The sequence below is a fragment of the Apis florea genome, unplaced genomic scaffold (assembly GCF_048593485.1).
Source record: "Apis florea isolate Af1SG1 unplaced genomic scaffold, ASM4859348v1 contig_3785_pilon, whole genome shotgun sequence".
NCBI lineage: Eukaryota > Metazoa > Arthropoda > Insecta > Hymenoptera > Apidae > Apis > Apis florea.
This window is the reverse complement of record NW_028256852.1, coordinates 413,500-438,929: the sequence shown is the minus strand read 5'-3', so window position 1 is coordinate 438,929 and position 25,430 is coordinate 413,500. Positions and strand designations below refer to the sequence as shown.

The following is a 25,430-nucleotide window of genomic DNA, read 5'->3' as shown; positions in this document are numbered from 1 at the left end:
CTTTACACAATTTGCGCAAATATAAAAAAAAAACTACAAAGAAATACCTGATTTAACGATGTAAAAAGATTTCCAACAAAATTTAAAAAATAATACTGATTAACATCATTAGTGATTCGTGGTTGATACTAAACTAAAGAATCTTGTAAAAAACATTGTGGTTCGATCCCTCTTTTTCGATGAATCACAAAGTTACCAAGGATACCATTTCGTCCCCATACGTAACAAAACCGTAATTCCGCATAAACGGAACAACCACCTCGAATTATTCCAGTCCAGGAAATGCATGAATCATTTTGAATCTTTTATTAACAAAATATCGTAAAAAAAAAAAAAAAAAAAAAAAGAATTAATCAAGCTTTTTATCTACAATACATGTATATTATCTACATTTCATGTACATTTGATTTGTATGGAAAACGAGAGAAATGAAATTCGTGAAAGTGAGAAGTAATTCAAGTAGCACGTGTAATTCGAATCCAAGATCGTTCGTGTCAAGTCAGAATCGATGGAATTGACTTTCGATAAGAGGATCGAGCACCGGAAGAGAACTACAGTGAAGGCTGCGGTTCACGAACCGCGAGTTGAAGAAAATTTTCTTGAGGCCGCGATCGTTTGTTACAAGATGCAAATTTATTATTATTATTATGTATTTTTCGTGTGTCACAGTGAGCTACGTGAAATAAGCAATAGCCGAAAATTATTGTCATTAATTTAAAGTTTGATATTTTTTCTTTAAAATTAAAAATTATTCATTGTTAAAGAAGATAAAATTTATGTAATATATAACGTATGTGATATTATATGGTAATTATTATTTAATCATAAGAATTAAATTTAAAAAAAATATATGAATAAATATGAAAAAAAAATATGTATACATATTATTACATTATGTAAACGTATATTTTACTGCATGCAAACAAAATTTGTACATACATATTGTTATATATTGTATATTTATTTTAATATATAATGTAATGGAAAATTATACTTACAAAATTCGAAGTTTCGCTTATACATAAATCGAATAACAAAATTATTCGATTATTCGAATATTTTTAAGCATATATTTATCACTTGAAATACAATTATCACATACAATTGCACATCTATCTTTAATCTTAAACTATTTAGATTATCATTGTGAAATAGAATAATAAATATTCGCCAAATATAGACTTCTTCTCGTCTTTTCCACAAATGTGCTGAATACTTAACGTAAATAAATTCATATGTGGATGACCACATCGAGAAATAATAATGCAAATAAGAGAAGTAATTATGTAAATATGTTCGCAGAACAGAAGAGAATGCAGCACATATGGTTATAGTATAAGTTTATCCAGCTTGTTATCTGAAAAAGAATCTAGAAAATTGTTCCTCAACTAGTGAAGAAGTAAAAGTGGCGAAAAAAAGAAATGCATTTAAAACTGTAATGTAGGGAAGTAGCGAGAGTTCGATGCAATCAAGGGATCGTACCTGATCGAGAAACTGCTCTTACCTAATGTGGACATCAATTTTAATATTTCCACGCTTCGAGGCTCGCTGCCTCTTTTACGTAACTTTTCGTGCTCACTGTAAAAACTAAAAAAAACTAAAAAAAAAAAAAAAAAAGGAGAAGAAATACATCCGTGCGTATAATGATTCTATTATTACATAAACGGAAATTTTCGACGAGGTTAACTATAAATTGATCGTAAGTCGTTCACTCGTTGAATATCAATACGAATCTATTAATTGTATTTCGAAAATTTTTAATTTTTATGTTGAATTAAGATCATTTCATCGATTCGTATCAATTATATGAATCACTGATGATTCATAAGATAGCAAAAAAAACTTTAGCGTAAAATTGAAATTAGAAATTATAATTCCTCCAAATTTTCTTCAATTTCTTCAAGTTTAGGAAGATTTAAGAAATTTGTTTGTTGATAAAAGGATTAAAAAAAATGACAAAATGATAATAGAAAAATATGATAATGAGACAATTCTAATTTAATCCTTTATAAGGTTTAAATAGAAAAAAAAAATATAAATATGTTATTATATAGAATTGTGAAGAGATATTGTATATAAATGAACAATTTTTGTTAAATAAAATGGAAAGTAATATTAGTTGCTCGTCATCGCGTGATTCCTCCTGAGTTCGGAAAGGTCAGGAAACAGAACCACAGAACGACAGGATGTTGCACAATGAGGACTATATTCCTGTTCTCGCAAAAAAAAAATTTCATACAATCTGACGTTGAAACAAAAAGAAATTAATTTTTTAACTTAAAACAATCGATCAAATTTTCCCGATACTTTGTGTGAATCATAATCGTTCGGTTGCAAAAGAAATTCTTCTCTTCCTCTGTTTTCTTTGTAAATAAAATTTTTTTATATGTTGTTGCTTATCGGAAGAAATTTTTCTAAATAAAATATCAACTAGAATTTTATCTCTGATTTTAAAAAATGTGTTTCACTTGCTGGAAATAATTGTTCTATCCAATAAATTCCGTATGAGAAAATCTACTTCCGAAAACTTTTTTTCTTCTTACTCATTTCGCATTTTAATTTCGATTATATTTCACGATCGACATACCACGATTTTACTTCCAGTTAATCATTTTCATGCTTGTTAACACGATTTCTAACACGAAGCAATTTTCCAATCTCTTGTATATCTACTCTTATAATCACTCGTGAAGATGAAAGCCTCGAATATTTAATGATATTATTTTCTTTTTTACTTATAATTTTGATTACAAAAATGTATTGCCTTGTTAAATTATATTATTATTATTAATATTTGGTATTTTATGCTAAAATTTATTTTTAATAAATATCTTGTTTTATAGTTTATATTTTTCAAATTATGGATTTTCCTTCAAGAATATAATTTTAAATATAAAAAAAAAAATTTTTCCAATCTTTAAAACATAAATATATATTCATGCTTTAAAAAATTTATATTAATAAATATATTACATTATATTATATGATAATAAATTCAAAGAAAACAATTCTAACAATTCAATCTAATTCATTCTAACATATTGGAACTTTTGCTCCAATTCACAAATATATGATTCATAAGAAATCAACATCACATAGTTAAGTGTCTTCCACTAACAAATTTTCGTTCTCACGATCATATAAACAAATATGTGTGTTATATTATACACTCATATCAATCATTATTTTATGTACAATTATTATACTTGAGAAATTATGAATACAAAAATGCAGATATTCATTGTTTCTTTATCAAATAAAATTGTTGTAAATATATACTTCGATAAAATTTTTAAAAAACAGTCATTTTATGATTGTTAACAAGAAGAAGTCATTGTTTCTTTTTCTAATTTTTATAAGAATAGTAAATATTTATTCATTAATTCTTTTATATCTAAAATTTTCTATACGACCCAACTTTTAATTTCAATATTTTTCTAAAGAATATTTTATAATTTCTTAAGTATAAATAATAATCCAAATGGATTTTAAAATTTTTTAATAAGAAAATTTAAATCATTAAAATAATATTATTTATAATTCGTCTTAATTATCATGTTTTTTATGAATCCAATTATTTAAAACATTTAAAACAAAAATACAAATGATACCTGATATCTCCAACATTCTCCACGAATTCCATCGTCACCTGATAATAAACGATCTTCACAGCGAACATGGCGAACCGGCATTGTATACATCCACAGGGAAGAAGCAATGGTTTCGCACGCGTTTTCGGAACAAAAATGATTCTTTCCAGGCAAGGCAAACGAATTTTGATGCACACTCGATGTCACGGGCCCTTTGTCCTGCACGCAGCTGCGTGCACGTTCGTGAAATGGACAGAGACGCGCGTTAAAACGGATATCCGGTGTGTTCCGCTGTGCCGAACTCTCTTCCCCCGGTTTGTTCTTTCGATTACATCGAGCATCACGAATCGATCATGATAATTAACGAAACGTTTTTTGATTTGTACCTTTCCTTTTATTTTCATTTGATGGTCATTAATGTATACGTAAGATAATATATATTTTCATATAATAAGTTAAGTTTCATATAAGAGTATAATAAAATTACGTTTATGAATATTTTCAGATTGAACATCTTGTAATGAATCGTTTTGCTTCTAATAGATATAAATAGATATTTTCTAATAAATTAAATAATAAATTAGTTTCTTTTTTTATAACGGAATTTAAAGTGCTAATTGAAACGATATATACATTTATTAATTACTGACAATCAGAAAAAATTTTAATCTAATTCAATTAATTAGTTTAATAAATTTAGAATAAAACGTTTTCAATTATAATAACGAAAACGCTTTCATTGGATCTGTTTTGTTGTAATTACACTAAAACCTACTATCTGGAACAATAATAAGCTTTTCATTATTCGAATATATTAATTATTATCACAATTCGAAATTTTTACAAATTTCTACAAAATTGTTTGTCTTCTACGTAGATTCTGAATTGATTGTACACAAGCATCAATTAAATTTATTACATTTCCCTTAAACATAACGTTTTCATGAAACGTTATATCTAAATGGAGAATAAAGACAAAATTCCTGGAATCTCGTTAACGGAATATGGAGATGTAATTTCTCGAGTTTCTAAAAGCGTTTAATTAGCAAAACTATTACGATATGCGTGCGATTTATCGAGATATAATACGAATAAAGATAAAGTCTTTTCGAAGTAACGATATTGAAAATTTCTATTATGTATAAAACAATCTAAACTTATAAATTATGTACAACGGTCTTTGTTGTAGAATAAAATTATTTCATATTAAAAGTCTGTTGTATTAAAAATTTTTTTTATTCATTATTAATTTCTAAATTATGTTAAAAGTTAATCCATTGTGTTAATAATGGGTTAATAGATATACATACGTATATCTGGAATTATAATATATGCTATAATTATAAATGAAAAAATAATATATGAATATAGGAAATAATATTGAAAATTTTATTCAAATTTCTCTTTCCGATCTGTATTTTCAAATTTCGCGTAGCGCTAGACGCGGTAACAACGAGCAATTTCGTGGCTAATGCGCGTGCGTTAGAAAATCGTACGACGCAATCAAATAATGTATTAATCATTATGAAATTTTAGCAAATTACTGTGTTACTACTATTCTTTTCTCTTTTCAAATCTGCTCAGTTTTAATTTTCCTATATATGATATTATCCAAAAGAAATCATACATAAACAATCGTATACCAAAAACTTTTCACGATTTCTACTCTTGTGCTACTAAATATTAATATTTTTGTAAAATGAAATTTACTTAGAAATTTCTTTTTATTAATTTCCTTTTATTTAGAAATTAAATTTTATTTACTATGAGATTATTATTGTTCATTTATTATTATGGATTAATTAATATTTAATTAACATTTGAAATGAGATTTTTCTCCCTTTTTTCAAATTTTTAGAAAGACAGATTCAATTCAACAGATCAGTGTGCATATCATTAAATCATTGTCTTTACGAAAAAATATAAAGTACAATATATGGAAAGACAATATATCGAAAGCAATATCGTTCAAAATCCGAGACACGAATAATATATAAATACACGCGCAAAGTTTCATAGAAAAATCGCGTAATTAGACCACAACTGCATTAATAAGCGCAGTCTGACCGTGTCGAAATTCCATTAATTAAGAATTAATCCACTAATCATCTCGTTCAAACGGGATTGAATGCTTGATAAAATAATGCTTGAACGGAAGCACATATATTTTTTTTCAGTGGTAAAATATTTCCTGAAAATTAACAACTTGAACTGTGGCTTATAGTAACGCATAATTCACCATGCATTCCTCATGCTTAAGTAACGGACAATACAATGATTCTGGTATAATGAAAGATAGCCAGGAATAGATTAAAATAATATCATCGTTGGCCATCACTACATAGTACACACAGTTTCTGCTCTGATATTTATGCACCGTAGAAAAGTTCTATGTGATTTTTCGAGTTCATTAAAAATCTAGGCCATCTTGCTCCCTCTCCCATTATTATATAGTACAATTAACTTATAACGTGCTTAATTTTTATTGTATTTAATCTTCCTCTCTCGTTCATACTTTATCTCTTTCTTTCTCTCCTGTCTCCCATCTTTTCTCATTGCTTTTTGTTGATCCCTTCGTAGTGTGTTGTTACATATATTTCGATTAAAAAGAAAAATTTTTTAATAATTTTTTAATTTTTGTTATTGATATTTTTTAATTAATTCAATAAATTGCCTCTTCTTATTATTATAATATTTTATCAAAAAATTATACTTTATCAAAATATCTCTTCTCCGTTATTTTTCCGTTATTCGACATTCAATATTATATCGTTTTTTTTTTTTTTTTGTAATATTTTGTACAAATATAAATTACTTACCGATGGCATTTTTGACGTTGTCTCTCGTGCACCCATAATGCCTCTCCAAGGGTATGGGTTCCGCTTTGTACACCTCCCATGATCGACCCCTGAACGATGAGGCCTGTTATTATAAATTTATTATAATTAAATAATTTATTATTAAATATACAATAATAAAACACTCAGATATATATTATAAATACATAAAAAAATAAATTATATTTACATTATATCTATAAATATTTATTATATCTATTTACATATATATTTACAAAATATTATATTAAAAATAAATCAGATCAATTATTATTATATATAATATATTATTATTTTATTAAATGTTTTGAGATAACATCAATTTATTTATCAATTAGACACACAATTATAAGTTTCTTGTATAAATGAATAATAATAATGCAAGAGCAATACAATTGTTCAATCATTTTCAGGTTTCGATCAATTTTATTCTTCTTCAATCTTATTTTATTTTCAATTTTTGATTTGAACATTTATTTGATTCATAATTTGATTCATATTTGATTCGCTTCTTTTTTTATTATACTTTTATCATTTTTAATCGTTTTTATTTTTTAATTTTACGATACATTTAAATGAAAAATTTTCTTTCCTAAATACCATTATGTAAATATTATTATGTGAACCATATTGTATATTTACAATATTTCTTTGCAGATATAAAAATTGATTGTGAATAGTGTAAACTACATACAAATAAATAAAAATACATTTATAGTGAATGATAAACAATTGCATATGATAAATAGTTTACACAGGTGCAGTTAGCATGTGAATACTGCAGAACGTGTAGTAACTGAGTCTGTGTACAGATGGCGTGTAAGTGTTACCTTTTCTCGCTGATAGAATTAATGACGCATATAGATAAAAGAAAAGGAAGAAAGTTAGGTCCTACATGTTTAGTTGAACCGAGAGTTGTTCCTACGTTAATTTTCTCGAGAAAGGTCCTGAACTTTCAGTTCTGGACCCCAAATATCATATTCGAAAACTCATTATTTGTTGTAAAAAGATACATTAGCAATGTATTTTAGTTTTTTTTGTTGATATTTTATTTTTTAAGTATCTTTGATAAAAACGTTTTAAAAATGTACGTTGTTCATTTTATGCAACATGATATATATATATACGCATATTATAGAACATAATATAAAAAAGCATCTCCAAAAAAATTTATATGTATAAAATATTTATAATTATTTTACACGAATATTTCTCAAACATTATTTAATTAATCTATTTCCGTAAATAACATTTCATTAACAAAAAATCCACTTCGAAAATGCACTTTTTTTAACTTCACAACACTGTCTCATTATAAGTTCTATTTAAAAAATATATATATATATATATATACAAAAAAATTTAAAGAAATATGACGAAAAAAATAAAATCGCCATGAGCTGATACAATAAAGATCATAGTTCCTACACTGAGATAAGACATTATTCGCCTACCCTTGGGGAAATCCCCAATGATCAGTTTTCGCGCATCCTTGAAGAGGCCACGCCACTCGAAGAACGCTCACACAATCAACAGCACGTGATAGAAAACAACTTTTTATATGTATTTTTTTTTTTCTTTATATTTTTCTTTTTCTTTTTTCTTTCTTTTTCTTTTTTTTTTTTTATTTTTCTTTTCTTTTTGATGCGCATCCAAGAGAACCCCGTAGAATAAATGTCAGCGCGCACGATTCACTTATTGGTTGAACAGAATACAGATGTAGACTGGTCGGACTCGAGAAATTTCACCACCGCGAACTTTTCAAAGCTAAGAAGAAGGGAGGACAATGGTGGAAGGTGGTGGTAACATCTTTGCCACTTCCAACATGAACTACGAATCGTTGAAGAAGCGCACATTGGCTTTTCTCATAGGAACATCAAATATTATACTTTCAATCGTTATGATAAGATGCGATAATAATAAATCTAATGAATTTGAAGAAAAAATTTTTAAAATTACAATATTTTTTTGTAATTATATTATAAAAGAGATTTATTTTGAATTAATTTTCTCGCAAAACTGGAAATAAAATGCATCCTTGGAATGATTTAAATATGAAAATTTAGATATGTATATATTGAAATTGAATACTATATAAAAATCTAATTTTATTAAATTTAGCTTTTATAATAATTTTTATAGGTAATGAATTTTTATAATTAAAAAAGTATGTATAATTTATTAACACTTTCAATCAAAAATAATTTTAAAAACAATTTAATAAATATAGTAATTTAATCATGTATAATGAAACATATTATCAATAAAGAGAACGACTTTCTCTAATGTTAGCTTTCTTACGAAAAATCGTTTCTTACGAAAGATCTGATCGAGTGAGAACATGAGAAATCTGTTCAAATTTCGGACACATATCAATCAAGATAGTTTATGTTTTTATAATTTCTAATGACATTTTTTTAAATTAAATATTTATTTTTTTCCTTAATGATTTTCTAAAAAATGTTTAAAAAAAATGAATGCATACAATATCGAAAGCAATAAGCAATAATTATAGTAGAAAATAATAAATGTCATGTGTAATAATTTTTAATCATTAGTAATATTAATAATATTTTTTAGAAATAAATATTTGATCAAGGACAATATTTATTTTATATTATGCATGATATAAAATATGCATAAAATATACGATTATTCTTATAATTAACTTTTGCAAGATTTTAAATAAAAAAACATTCATATAAATAAAAATATTTGTCAATACAGATATAATTAAAAAATAATTCGTTAAACTAATTAACGGTTTATAATTTGTAAAAAGAAATTGAATTTGTCGAAATAATACGAACACATTATTACATGAGCATTAATCGAGAAACCGGTTATTGCTCGATTCCAACGAGCATAATTCCTTCCGGTTCGTTTTATATTATCATATGCTTTTTAAAAAATGCCGTTTGCACAAACTCGAGCATTCTTGTGAATCTTTATCAAAATTCTGTTTAAAATTATTACATTTTGAAACAAATTTTCAGAAAAGAGAAAATTAATCGCTAATTTTCTCTTAGGTTTTATATGTATCTTGTATTTTATTTTTATGTTCGTGGAAATGTTTTTTTCTTTTTTTATTCAAGAAATTTTTTAACAAAAGAATTCAATGAGATTTTATCAATATTAAGTTATTTATTATTATTATTATTCTTGTAATTCAATAAATTCATAAAAAATGACAATTAAATTTCGTGAATATATATTTTTTTTTTTGAATATTCTTTTTTTATAATAATTATATTTTCGTAAAATAAATGGGAAAAAATAAAAAAATTTAAAAACATTGCTTTTTGCATAAAATCAAATTTATCATAAATTTAAATTTAATAGTAGATTTTTAGAAACGAAATAGATTTTTCAAATATTTTACATATATTCTCATAAACATGTGAACACTTTGATCGATTTATAACAGTACAAATTTATATGTTATCAGTATAATAATAACTATTATCATATTACCAATGGCAAATTAATGATTAGTAGAATTTATTATTAGAATTATTATTTTTTGTAATCATTAGATTACAACTTAAACAAAAATCTAAATAAAAAAATTATAATATTATAATTAAATATTATTATTTAACTTAATATGTAAAAAAGATTTGTATCTATTTATATTTTTTTACGATTCATTTTATCAATGAAAGATTTCTTAAGAAATTTAAGTCTTAATATAACTATATCTTGTCCATTGAATTTAAACTTTCTTGCCAACAGAAATGAAATCCTACTTTTCCTCATTACAACATAAGTGCATACTCTTGACCAACAACAATTTTCCCCGCTCCATGTATCTAACGTAGTTTTCCACCTTTTGCTTGAGCACGATGCATTTTTTAAAGATCGTGTAGCCGGATCGCGGTATTCGGTTCCGTTCTGCTTACAGCAGAAAGATCCACGTATGCACCATTCCGGTCTCCACACTCTAATACCTTCTTTATATCAACGGTTGCTAACCAGGTTAACGTGATCTAGCTCTCGATCATGCGACCATCACGCAAACGAATTCATAGAAACGGCGAGTTTCATTCCCTGAACGACTGCTTAGCTCTTCTTCTCTTTCTACTTTTGTTATATCAACGATGATATTAAGCGAGATTGTACAGCTTGAATATAATTCATTAATGAAAACTGAAAATCTATTCTATCCTTCTTCTTGAGTTGAGAGATAATGAATTTACATCTGGTTGGTATTTATTATTTAGAGATAAGATTGCGATAACTAAATCGAATTCTCTCCTTCTTATAAAGTTTTTTGTGTCAATTTAATTTTTTCAATTTTTTAAATTTTATTATAGAATGATAATTCCATTCCATTCTATTCTAGATTCATCTCCTATGATATTCCAATCTTATACATATCTTATTAATCAAAATATATGATTATCTATCATCGTTCTTATTGATAAACGATTACAGGATATTATTGAGAAAATTGTTTTAGTAATATAAATATCATAGAAATTTTCGCTTTGAAATTATCATTGATGATGATTTTATCTCAAAAATTCATTGCAAACATGCGAGAAAAAGTTATAAATTTATTACATTCTTTATATCAACATCTTTTAAAATTTATGGAAAAAATTTTTTTTCTTTCTTGATAAATCGCATAAGATGAGAATAAATTTCTTTTTCATCTGTATTTTACAACGTGTATCTCACAATAAAACACACGCGCGCGCGCGCACACACATACACACAAAATGAAATTAATATTTATTATACATGTATAAAAAATATGTCATATAAATCATTTTCAAGTTAAAATTTTATTAAAAAGTATATAATTACATAACATATAATTTTATATTTTCTTTTCGTCAATATATTTTGTACAGATATAAGAATGCTTGAATAACGACATTCTTTCTATTAATTTTTTTAATATTTCTTCTGTAATAATTTCTTTCCAATTTATTTATAATTTTTTCCATTAGTTCCGTTGATTATTAATCTAATTAACCTAATAGTTTATTGTTGTTCGTGTATCATCCAATTTTTAATTGTAAATCTTAATCTTAAAAAAGTAAGATTATATTAATACATCTATTGTTATCATCGAGAATTTCCTTATTCTTATAATTAAGATTAAGTAAAAATATTGAAGTATCTTATTTTATCAATAACCTATTTCGAGCGATTTAACCTACTCTTCTTACAATGTAAAAACCATTTTCTCGTTAATATGGATTAAGTAATCTTTGGTCTAATTTAGATTAGAATTAGACAATGATTCGAATTTGTAGAATAAAATTAGTATACATAATAAAATTAAATAAATCAATCAAAAAATAATGTCTATGCTTTATTAATTATTTGATGATTATTTCCTTAAAATAAGAAATGTTCGGTGACTTATATCGATGAAAATATATATTGTAAATTTATTTTTCTGCTAATTAATACTATTTAAAATAATATTTTAATATTGAAATCAATAATCGAAATCAAATCTAAAAATATTTTTAAAAAATTTCAAATAATCTTCTTTATATAAATATATCTAGTGATTGATAGTGATGATTGGCATCGATATGTACAATAAAGGAAGCTTGTATTTTCTTTCTTTTAAATAATATATATTATATATTTCATTATAATTATTCTCTATCTTTGAAAATTTTTAAAAGCTAAATTTTCTGATAATAAATTTATCAAAAATTAAAATTACTTCAGCTACTTCAAACGTAACTGTAACATACCATCGAGGATTGCCAAAGATCACAGTACCACTGCCATCCAGAAAAGAGCACTGTGTATTCGTCTTGAAACCAATTACCCACACTGTAGGAGACTTCATTCAGATGCTAAAGAAAGAAGATGGTGGTATCGATCGAGCATCTGTGACAACTATTGGTAAGTTCCTCGAAGAATTTTTTAAAAATGCATGCACTTGTGAATAAAACGTATTATATAACATTTTTTTACGACATTTATTCCAGACGGTATTAGAATAGGCTCCAACAACACGATAGAATCATTAATGGAAAACGATTTTCGACTGATAATAAATGACACCGAATATTTAGTGCAACCACCATTACATCACAAGCATACGATGGTAAGTCGTTTTTAAAAAATATGTTTATAAATGATTTATAATTTTTTTAAAAAGAATTTTTAAAAATTTAAAAAAATTTAATTTTCGGATATGGAATGGAAAAAATACCGGAGATTTGAAGTTTTTATATCTTTCTATTTTTAATGAAGCTTTAATATTTGATACAAATCATGAATTTAAATTTTATATATACTTTTGAAGTATAAATATAAAAATATAAAATTAAAATTGTTAATATTTTAATATCTTATTATTTCATTATTTGATTGGAGTTTATTTGATACATCAAGTGTTGATGATTTGATTTTAATTCACAATGTATATAATTCTAAATAATTTTATTATGTACTTCCGAAAAGCATATGATTGATATGAAATTTGAAAAAGGGAAGGAGGGGAGTAAACTTTAAATTTTAATTTCGGATATTTATCAATTTCTGGAAATTTTAATAAAAAAATTTTCATATAATATTCAATATAACATTGAATTCTATCTATACAGACGTAACTTGTGCATTGCTGGCTATTCAAATGTACAATCATAATACAATCATATTATTTCACACTACGGATCGTCGTTATATGTACGTTGAATGTAGGATATTCGATACAGAATCTAGCGCAAAAATAGATAAAATTTGAATAATTGAAGTTAAGGAATTATAAAGTTATTTTAATAATTTATTATTCGAAGCATCGAATAATTATAGATAACTGCCAAATGGCTAAGATTATGAAAAACGGAATTATAATAATTACAAATGTTATATGTCATTCAAGCATTTTAAATAAATAACAATAAATAAAGCATTTAAATAAAAGCATTTTATTTAAATAATTATTTAAAGTAATTTTCAAAATTTTTAATTAATTACTTTTTCAATAGATTAATACCAACTTTGTAATAGCCGGTTTTAGATTACATAAGATATTTTATGTATTCATCATATTATGCAATATGATCTGGTTTAAACTATTAATTTTGTAACTTCAGAATTATATCATCAGAATTATTGAATTGGTTAGGACAAATTTGCTAACAATAATTATAATTTTAGCAGGATTTCACATTGTATTTGCTTACTATGTCACAAGTATTCGGAAATATACTATCACGTTCAAAAATATTAATTTTAAACTATATATTTTCTTTATCATTCGTAATAGTTTATAGATCCTCGAACTATATTATATATAATATTACATTATCGTCTATTCGATATTCTACGATTATGACTGCTATTGGGAGAATTGTTTGATGTCTCCATAAAGATAGAATTCAATATATTGTATATCGAAAATTTTTTATCTCGGAAATGAATAAAAACCCAAAATTAAAATTTTAAATTTAACGTCCACTCTCCAGTTTCTCTTTCTCTCTTCTAAATTTCATTAATCAAACGTATGCTTTTTGAAAAAATATCTACAATTTTTTTCTTATCTATAGTCAACAGATAATCTTAATTTATTCGCAAAAGCTTTCAGTATTCTATTACATAGAATTCTGCCTACATACACGTATCTTTTCAGCTTTCATATGCCAGACTTTCCGACTTTCGTTTCTCAATTGTTTTTATAAATACAGTATAATAGATGAATATCATTATACTTTTAGCTTCTTGCATATAGTAAAACTTGCTTAAAGTAAAATTTCATGCATACCGATCACATGTATAAATGAAAGTTCTTACTGTTGCTCGAATTTATGGATATTTGAATTTAAATATTCGGATATTCATTAGTAGTATTTTTATTTTATTATTATAGTATTTTTATTATTATATATTCTCGAATATCAAATAGTAATAGTTTTAATATAAACTTAATATAAACTCAGGATTTTTTAGACAGTCGCGGCATTGATATCCTCAATCAACTATATGACGACTTTATATTATATTTGGATTAATTAAATAAGAAAAAAGGAATGATTATGTAATAATATATACTTTTTGAGAGAAATATTTTAAATTTTGAAAAGTGACTCGAGATGATATTCAGTTAGCAATGTCAGCAATCATTTATATTATAACATATATAAAAATTTCTGGCAAATCAATTCTCAACAGAGCGATCGATAAATCGAGGATACGAACTTTAAATGACACATAAGTCATATAATCTAAAAAATATATATTGAATTTGTAGTACATACATTATAAAAATTTAATAAAGCAGTGTGAAACAGATCTTTTATATCCTAATCCAAGACCTATATTGAAACTAATCTATATTACAATACTATTATTATAATATGAAAGAATCTTTCTCTATAGCAAACTTCGCCAACGTTCATGGATCCAAAAAAAAGTAAAATATAAAACAATTCTTTTGAAAAACTGAAATTAGTTTTATACGAGTAGTTTTATATTATAAAAACGTCAATTCAATAAATTTAACTTACTAATTATTATTATTACTTAATCAATATTTAAATGCCTTTTGTAAGTCTGAGTAAATTGTATACAAAATTTCATCAAAATCATTTACACATAAAAAACTATCGAAAGATAAAAATTTTTAGATTTATTATAATTATAGATCGAAAGTTGTCAAAAATTGCGAACTTGAACACTTTCAATCGTTTGCAGCTCGTATAATAATGTTCACGATTTTAAAAAAACTTTATACACGTATGTATAATTTACTTATTATTAAATCTACAAAAAATATGTTTGAAATTGTTTTTATAATTTCAAATAAAAAAAGTCAATCTTATTTATTTCGCAATTTCAATCAATAACAATTTTTTAAAAGTTTGTTTGTATATTATCTAATATATAAACTAATCTTTCTAACATTCAAAGAGTTCAAATCATTTGATCCAATTTTTAAAAAATTATTCCGTTTTAAAGAACATCCGATTTTTATTTTTATTACGTCATTATATACATTATGTTACAAAAGAAATCTTTTAAAAAAATTCTATGCAAATCTACGTAGAAAGTATAGATTTTCGACAAACTTTTCCTCACCACTCTTCAATGGTCCCATTCTGATATACATACCATATATTATATACTATCACAGACATATAGAAACGTATAGTTAAAATACCAAAAATTGTTTGCAATTATTTTTTTCAAGAAATATTTTATAATTAATTTAATTGATCATTTTAAAGATTAGGAAAAAATATATAACGATATTACAAAAGCATTTGAGCAATGTTTCTGAAAAAATATTCAATAAAAATTAAATGAATATTCTCAAATAAAATCTTTTCCAGGAAAATATAGAAAAGTTATCGGACATCCAAACATTAATCGGTCAATTGTACGAGACATTTCACGTTCGTGAACATCATGTCAGTATGGAGAAGCATGTATTGACTGAACTGGAGGCTGTCAGATTAGAACTGGAACCTCTTGAGCAGGTAAATATTATTACTATTATTCAATAAGAAAATTTTACTCAATTTTTTTAAACTGCATATATCCTATATCCTTAACAAATTACAATTTACAAGTTACGTTATATGAATTTAACTTTTACTAATTGTTTATTGCTTAATTATTTTTCTCTTTAAATTTAATTTTTTAAAAAATCTTTTTTTATTATATTTAAATTATATTTTTAATCAATATAATAATTAATATATAATTAATACAACAATATTATAGTTTTAGTATAATTTATATTTTTCTTTTATTTTTGTAACTAAGAAAATATTTTTCAATTAGAATAATACCTCTGTATAATTAAATCAATATCTCTATAATAAAGTTAATTTAGATAGTTAATTAATTTAAACAAATAATTTTATCTCACTTAAATGAAGTTTCTTTATTTTAATGATATTGCGCTCTACGATTAAAGATAAAAAATAACTAATAAGTAAGTAGTAATTAGTTATTAGTACTTTGTTAATTAAGAATAGTTAGTTAAAAATATTATCGAAAAGCTTGAATACAATTTTATAATCTAAAAATGGTAGAAAGTTAAGAACTCAGATGTCAAGCTATAATTAACCGGAACAATTGTCGCGTATAAATTTCTCAGCGATAAAATAGAACGCTTCCGATTAAATCCGTTTTCGCTGACAAGCAAATATAAATCAATCGCAATTGACAATGACAATGTGAACGTGAAATAGTGAATAATATCATCTGAATTAGATGGAAGTTTAAGGAACCTCGATGTTATTAGCATTCCAACAATTCGGAATGCGGCACGTGTGCACAATTATTCGACTAAACGTGTACCAACTTCTTTCATCGTTTTCTCTTCATAACGATGAATTAACTCATTCTCCACAAGTTTCAATTTTAATTATCCCTATATGTGCGTTCTCATAATCGCTTAATTAAAATGTTATTTTTTTTTTTCTTTTTTTATTATCTTTTTATCCGATTATTGTTTCCTTGAAATGTATGAATATTGTAACTAAAGATTTTATAATTTGTACATTAGTGATATCTAAATCTATAGTTATTTAAATAAATTTTTATTATTTAGTTAAATATTAAATTTATTATTTAGATAAATAGATAAATAGGTCATATTGAAAACTTGTAACTATTGCAGTCATATCGATATTCTAACTGTGAAAGTGTTAAAAATCTTATATGTAAATCTATAAGATATTAAATGATTTTATTGATTAAAATTTCTCCGAATTACAATATGATAAATCATATTTCTTATCGAATAAATATTTTGTATAAAAAATATATAATGTTTAATTTCTTTTAATAAATTATTTTAAATCTTTTCATTCAACATCATTTGAAATATCTATCAAAGATTTCGACTTGAATCCAAAAGAAAATATTTTAAGAAAAAGACTATAAATCGTATAATATAACTATAAATCATAAAATATTTATCATTCTAAATTTAACTTTTTTTATAATATATTTTTGTAATTTATTATAATATAATTTCTCATATTGACAATAAATGCAAGTATTAAGGAAGTATTCAAGATAAGCCAAGAATTAAAAAAAAAAAAAATTACAAATATCCTATTTATTTCAATTTATGTCAAAATTATGTATAAATTTTTTAATATGTTTGTAGAAATTGCAAGAAATAGAGACTACAGCAGATAGAAGGGCAAATATCTTCATCTGGGTGTGTCTTGTTCTAATGTCTATTCAATTCAGCGGCCTTGCCAGATTGACTTGGTGGGAATACTCTTGGGATATCATGGAACCGGTTACATATTTCGTTAACTATGGCACCACAATGGCATTATTCATCTATTTCGTCTTAACGAAACAGGTTATCAATACTATACTTTCAATTCTCATTTGCTTGAAATCAGCAATTAATTAAATAATTATATTGTCTATCTATATAAAAGAAATATTAGTTTAAAAATATTGATTTAAATCTTTTGATTCGAATGAAAATTTAATAAATTTTTAAAAATAATTTATAAGGTTATACATTGTTATCAAAAATTATTTTTTAAACAATATTTTTTTAAATATATAATTAATATCTTTCGAATACATTTATTATGTTTTAACAGGAATACATACTGCCGGATGTAATGAGTAGACGACAATTAATTACGCTTCATAAGAAAGCAAAAAAGCTTGGATTTGATTTAAATCATTACAATTATCTAAAAGATCGAGCTTACGAACTAGAAACTACTTTGAAAATCATTCGTGGACCTTTATACGAACATAAAAATCATATAGAACAGAAAGAAAGAGAAAGATCAAGTTCAAGCAGTTCAAGATCACCAAGTTCGTCACCTAGTCCTAGTCCTAGCCCGGAAAGAACTCTTCCTAAGAAAGGTATTTTTCCAGAGAAAGATTTATCGAAGAAACCGATTTCTAAAATGGACAAATAAACAAGGAGTCATTGATCGTAAAAAAGCGATTTGATTGATTACCAATTTGAAGGAGAAAAAACAAAAATTGCACTCAGGGCGATTATCGAATGATACTTGTGTAATGTAAGAAAACAAGTAATGTATTAAGAAAGAAAACGATTAATTTCTTTCATTATAAAAAAGGTTACAACTATTCGAACTCTCGACGGAGTCTTCCAAGTTGTACGACAGCACTCTAAATAAACGAGTATGTGTGTAATATATTTGCCCAATGCTCAATGTTGTTAACTAATGTACGTTTGGAAGACGTCAAAGAAATGTATATATAACGCAGTTTTTTACGTATGATTATCAAATATATTGACAAACAGAATTGATTCACAAAGAATCGAAAAATTAAAAAAATGAAAATATATTATTGAAATGAGATTTCTTTATGCAATCTTAATACATAGAATGACTCACCGAAAATACAAATATTTCAAATTAAAATGATTTTAATATAAATATAATTTATTTCGTTTTTGTATTATTATTATATTTTTAATTGTATAGTTGCACAAAAGATTCAATTTGAATTAAAATTTAAAACAACTTTTAAATAAAAACTTTGAATACGTTTTTAAATTTAAATGGAAGTTTAAAAAAAAAGAAAGTTAATTAAATTTCATATTTCTAGTGAATTATCTTATATTATATTATATTATCATCTTATATATAATATTATACATTAATATTGTTTTTATCTTTATAATGAGTTATTATTTTTAATTAAAATTTATTTATAATTAATCGCGGAAGTACGTAATATACTTTATAAGATAACTTAATGATCAAAGCTCAAACATTTTTATTTAGAAGTTAATTTTTTTATCGCGTAATAAAAATTTTTCCTATGAGTATAAATAAAGTATAAAATATAAAATATATTATTAATGTAAATATACTTTTTTTAAGATCAATTAATTAAATTTTATTATAATAGATTATAATATTATAAAGTTATAATCTATAAGTATATTATAAAGTATATTATAAAGTTCATTTCAACTAACTTTAACTCAAAAATGAAATAATGTACTTATCTAATAATATGCTATTATATGGAATTGATAATTTTAATTGTATCATTTTGTATTCATTTTAATTAAATGCCAGTATATATATATATATATATATATATATATATACATACATACATGCATACATACATACATATATACATGCATACATACATACATACATGCATACATACATACATATATACATGCATACATACATACATACATGCATACATACATACATACATGCATACATACATACATACATGCATACATACATACATACATGCATACATACATACATACATGCATACATACATACATACATGCATACATACATACATACATGCATACATACATACATACATACATACATACATACATACATACATACATACATACATACATACATACATACATACATACATACATACATACATACATACATACATACATACATACATACATACATACATACATACATACATACATACATACATACATACATACATACAATACATACATACATAATAGCCATCGTTTCATTTGACAATTGAATATCTTACTCCTCTTTAAAAATGGCAAAAAGCTTTTATTAAAAAATATTTCGATCGATATATTACTTGCAAGATTGCATATTTAGTGAATTTGCTTTGTCATAATATTAGAATTCATATAATAAAATTTTAATATTCAATATTAATAATGACACTATACTAAATCTTCTATTTCTATTAAAGTAGTGGCATAATCAAAAGTTGAAAAATTTTGTGCATCGATACAAATAACATTTCAGCATGTCTTATTAAGCTAAATATTAAAATATTACTATTACTATTGTTATGCTTTAAAATATTCTTTATAAGAATATGTTAGATAGGATTAATATAAATTATTATTGTTGGAAATTCTTAAAAACTCTCTCTCGCTTGCCTAAAAAAATCCCTTATCCGTCCGCTGAAATAGATCAATGATATATTTAATAATTATTATATTAACATTTTGCGTTTTAAAATATTGTATTGTGTTATTACATTTATTTAATATTTTTAATTTTTTAACGTAATAGTTTTTATACGAAAAATTATTTAAATTGTAATCCTTTGTATGTTTTTTTTTTTTACGTTTTTTCTATTATAAATAACTAAATTTTTAAATAATGATATATTTCAATACTTTATGCGAAAAATATAATTATATTTTCACGTCCTATATTTATTACATGATAGTTCATGTAACATAAATGTTTAATGTATACTACTACACAACAAATTCCATTAATTAGTGAAAAGTTGAGAAAGCGTATTTAAAAATATATTAATAGTTTATTAGATCGCTAAAAATTTAGTTAGTCTAACACATAATTAAATATGATATCAAAATATTTTTTCCCGATTACAAAAATTGCATTGTTTTTTTATTTTATTCAAATATTGTTCATCTTTTGATAATTGTTAGTAAAAATTATTTTAGTAAAATAATCTAAGACCAATATTTAATTAAATTGTTTGCAATATTCATAAAATTAAAGTTCTTTAACATTTTTCTAAATTTGAGATTGAAAAATTATTAACATAATACAGAATATCAATGCACTATATATATATACGTATAATATATACTGTAGAGGAAAGTTGATTGAAATGGGATATTACATTAATATTTTATATTAAAAATATGCTGCCATTTTACTTACAAATGTGTTAATATATCCTATATACGGTATAAAAATTGTAAATAATTAAAAAAAATATTAAAAGACAGTATTAAATATGAGGCTTGTAATTAATCATTCTGAATAAAAGAATGTAATGATATTTTTCACGAAAAATTTTTTAATAAATTTTATAATATTTTTCTTTATTAAGTAATAGTAAAATTATTATTTAAATTATTATGCATTTAACTAAAATGCATAAAAGATGGATTTAGATAAAAAGAGATAACCAAATAGTCAGATAAAACATTATATTCTATCCAATATAATTTTTCTTTTTATTATTTTTCTTTTTTATCTATAAGATCTGAAATTAGAAAGAAATTAGAAAATAGAAAAAATTAATAATAATCAAAATTTCCAATGCTTTTTATATTAAATTAGTTTTTTCATATGATTTATTTAATATTTTTTATTTATAATATAAAATAATTATTTATTGCGTAGTTTATATATAAATTATTTAAAAATATAATAATATTCTATAAAATATTTTTAAAAATAAAAATTTAAATATTTTTATATTTATATGTTGATTTATATTAATTTAAATAGCTATCCCGTTTTATTCTATCGATCAGACAAAACCAGATGAATTTTTATTTTTTAGAAAAAAATTATTGTATATTATGTATTTTCGTTTATACAAAATTTTATAAAATTGATTTGAAAATTTATATAAATAAAAATATTAAATCTAATTCATATATTTAGACGAAAAATCTATCAAATTGAACTATCAAAATATTCTGTTTTATCCAACTTTCCTCTATTGAAAATGGAGCATTAAAGAGATACACGATAATTGTAATTATAATGTCTTGTCCTCGCAAAAAATTGTTCTTTCTGACATATTTTTTATGATCTTTAAAACAAATTTCTTATACAAGTTTTTGTATAAGATATATATATATATATAAAAATATGGTATACATAAATATATGATTATTTTGAAAACATTCTTAATGCGCCATTTCCTCGAAGCTTACAAAAAAACGATTAAAGATAGGCAACAATCGATCAAACTTCCGTGTTTTAATACTAATGTAAATATTTGCGTAATATTTTTTTCAACATACGGAATAAAATTAATGAAAAAGACGCCAAATTATACTCCAATTTTCAAATAGTATTTATCATTAAAATGTAAAGTCATATTTATATAAAATGAATTTCATTACTTGTGCACTTGTTAATGTATTTTGTAATGTATTTATATTTATGTATGTATTTTTAAAAATTTTCTTTTTTTCTTAAATTTAATTTTATTATACATCTCATTCTATAATTTAAAATTTTTTCAACTCAGATTATCATTACACTAATTATTAAAACATTGTAGAATATAAGCAATTGCTATTTTAAATTAACGATATTGTAATTTTAATCTATTTAAATTTGAAATAGTTTTAATATTATATTGCGTCAAATGTATTGCGTAATATATATAAAGTGTTAATATATTCATAAGATTTTTGGAAGATCGAATTAAAAACCAAACCATAATTAGTATAAAAATATCCGTTGAAATTTATTTATTAAATCAATTTAAACAATTTAAGTTAAAAAAAATTAGATTGTGAAAAAGCAATATAACGGAGACAAAAAAGTCTCATTATATTCTCGTCTCACTTCATTTAATACAAATTTTAACAATAACTTAATAAATAAGTTTTAATGAATATTTTATCGATATATTATATTATTTATATCAATTTTATATTATATTCGTTTTGGCTTTTAGAATTAATCCTCCAAAGATTTCACGAATATATTAATATCCTCTATATATCTTTTATGAATATATAACTATTTATATAATTTTGAGTTGTGCTGTGATTTACATTCATGTATCTAGTTATACATAAAACAAAGATAATTAAAATAAAGTAAAATATATGAAAAATATATTTCAAATTTTTATTTTTATGAAGATAGCTAAAGAATCATTTTATTTCTGTATCTCTGATTCAATATTCAATATTCACGCGTTTATTTTATTTTCATAGAAAAAATCAATATTATTGTAATATGTAATTAATCATATTTTTTTAATAAAAAACTAAATTATAATTGTCATTTAATTTTTTCAAATAAATTTATCTTAAAAATGTTTTTTTAAAAATATATTTTTCTTAATATAACGTAAGAATAATATATTCATAATATATTCTCAATTGAAAATATATCGAAATATTCTACACTCAAACTTTTTGCAAAAAAATATTTAAAAATTAACATAGAGATACGTCGGATATAATAGAAACTATAAATTTATGATTTTTTCTAATTTTATGTTTATATTTCAAATTATTAATCAATTGTTATATATTTTTTTTATTAAAAAGATCTTAGATCTTTATAATCCATAGATTAATAGTTTTTAATAATAATTATCACAAATGTTTATTAATATAATTTATTATTTATTTTTACAATTTAGAATAAATATAGACAAGAAAAGTAAATATAATGGAACAGATAAAAAAAAGATAAGTTATAAAGTTGTGGAACACTTTTTTCTTTAGAATGTCTTGGAAAATAGAAATTGACAAAGAATGCAAATAATAAAAAAAGACAAGCAAAACAACAATAAAAATAATTAAAAAAAGAATTAATTATTAGTGCCATTTTTTGAACGCTAAAAATATCTGTCTACAGTTAGAGATAAAGATACACAAGCTATATTATATTAATAATATGTTATCTCCAATAAACCAACTTATTCAAATATCTTTTCGCTATCTAATATAATATAATAATATAATATTAAAATATTAGCACTTATAGACATATTTAGTCTATCATATTAATAAGAATGAATTAACACATACTTATATATATATTTGTATTATTATATATTGTTCAATATTATTTGACACACAAAAAATGATTTTTACCATGTAAATCATATAATGAATGAAATTGTAGCGATCGCGAATTTTGTTAAATTGATTGTTGAATTGAATATTATTAGAATTTTTTTTTTAAGTTTTTTAAATAAATAAATATTCGAAAATGATAATAAAAATATTTATTTCAATCTCCTTTAAAAATCATGTATATTATTATATACATGTATATCATGTATATTATTATATACATGTATATCATGTATATTATTATACATACATATATATATATATATTAATATTAATATTAATATTCTACTTAATTATTAAATAAATTTAATAATATAAAAAATAACATATTTTTAAAATATTCCTTATAGAAATACCATATTTATTATAATAATTACAATTTAATAATTATATTTCTCTAACATGAGTTGAATAGCAATCTAGAAAAAACTTAATGATATTGCTAGATTTAATAATATTTTGATAAGATCATTTATTAAGGATCATTTGAATAATTAAAATAAAATTAATATGAATTATTAGAAAAATCTTATTAATATATTTATAATGACTGAAAATAATATTTTTTTAAATATAATAATTATATTCTTTAAAACGCAAGAATTTTTTCAAAGTTACACCAAACAACTCTTTTTTAAAAGTTAGAAAAATTAATTTAAATAATGAAGATCAGATAAAAAAATTAAATATGATCTTATTTTTTTAAATAATTTTTCATTTTCAAATGTAGTAAGCTTTAGCAAAATCAAGACACAATCAAGTGAACATATGCTTAACGAATAAAGTCAATTTTTTCGATTAAACAAAATCTTAAATGAAAAAAATTTTTATTTTTAATTTATTTTTTTATGTAGAATCACTCTCTTTCCGATTGTATTAGCAGTTCCTGACTATTCTATATATAAAAATTAAATACAATAATTTAATAAATATAATAATATAAAAAAAAATATACTATAAATTTCTTATTCTTTTGTTTCTCTAACTTGAAAAAAAGGGAATTTAGGGAAACTATTTATATATATATAAATATAAAATAAAATAAAATAAATTTAAATATAAAAAATGATATATATAAAAAAATGTTTTTTTTTTTTTGCTATATAATATAATAAAAACATCATATAATTTTTCGAATCTGTTTTATAAAAAATTTTTTAAATAATTTTGTTTTTATTCATATAATTTTTCTATTTTTATTCATATAAAAGAAAATATTTAATTAAAATAAAAATAATATTTAATAATAGAAAAAAATTTTGATAATTATTTAGATAATATATATATTTTTATCTTTAATATTAATTTTAATGATTTTTTAATTTTATATTTTTATATTTAATATTTTCATAAAAATATGGGACATTTTTGGGAGGGTAGATTCTAGATATCAAAACGATGAAAAAAATTCATATACACATATTTTTTCAAAAATTCATATAACATATTCGAAGTTATAAACATTTTATA

At 22.8% G+C, this 25,430-nt stretch overlaps 2 protein-coding genes across 4 annotated transcripts in view; one reads left to right on the top strand and one right to left on the bottom strand.

Moving 5' to 3' along the window:
* jv (javelin) overlaps positions 1 to 8,153 on the bottom strand; it is a 31,706-nt gene extending 23,553 nt beyond the window's left edge. The window contains exons 1-2 of one of the 2 annotated variants that reach the window (XM_086915486.1): positions 7,882 to 8,153; positions 6,410 to 6,512 (exon numbers count right to left, since the gene is read on the bottom strand). In XM_086915486.1, the coding sequence (XP_086771612.1) occupies positions 6,410 to 6,489 (80 nt within the window). In that variant the 5' untranslated portion in view covers positions 6,490 to 6,512; positions 7,882 to 8,153. Of the gene's footprint in view, positions 1 to 6,409; positions 6,513 to 7,257; positions 7,291 to 7,881 lie in introns of those variants that run through there. The other variant, XM_086915487.1, reaches the window with a different exon arrangement.
* MCU (mitochondrial calcium uniporter) overlaps positions 1 to 19,490 on the top strand; it is an 86,414-nt gene extending 66,924 nt beyond the window's left edge. For both annotated transcript variants that reach the window (XM_086915500.1, XM_031917833.2), the window contains 5 exons: positions 12,125 to 12,304; positions 12,391 to 12,509; positions 15,739 to 15,885; positions 17,532 to 17,735; positions 17,989 to 19,490. In XM_086915500.1, coding sequence (XP_086771626.1) covers positions 12,125 to 12,304; positions 12,391 to 12,509; positions 15,739 to 15,885; positions 17,532 to 17,735; positions 17,989 to 18,318 — 980 coding nt within the window. In that variant the 3' untranslated portion in view covers positions 18,319 to 19,490. The remainder of the gene's footprint in view (positions 1 to 12,124; positions 12,305 to 12,390; positions 12,510 to 15,738; positions 15,886 to 17,531; positions 17,736 to 17,988) is intronic.
* Positions 19,491 to 25,430: the final 5,940 nt, after the last annotated feature.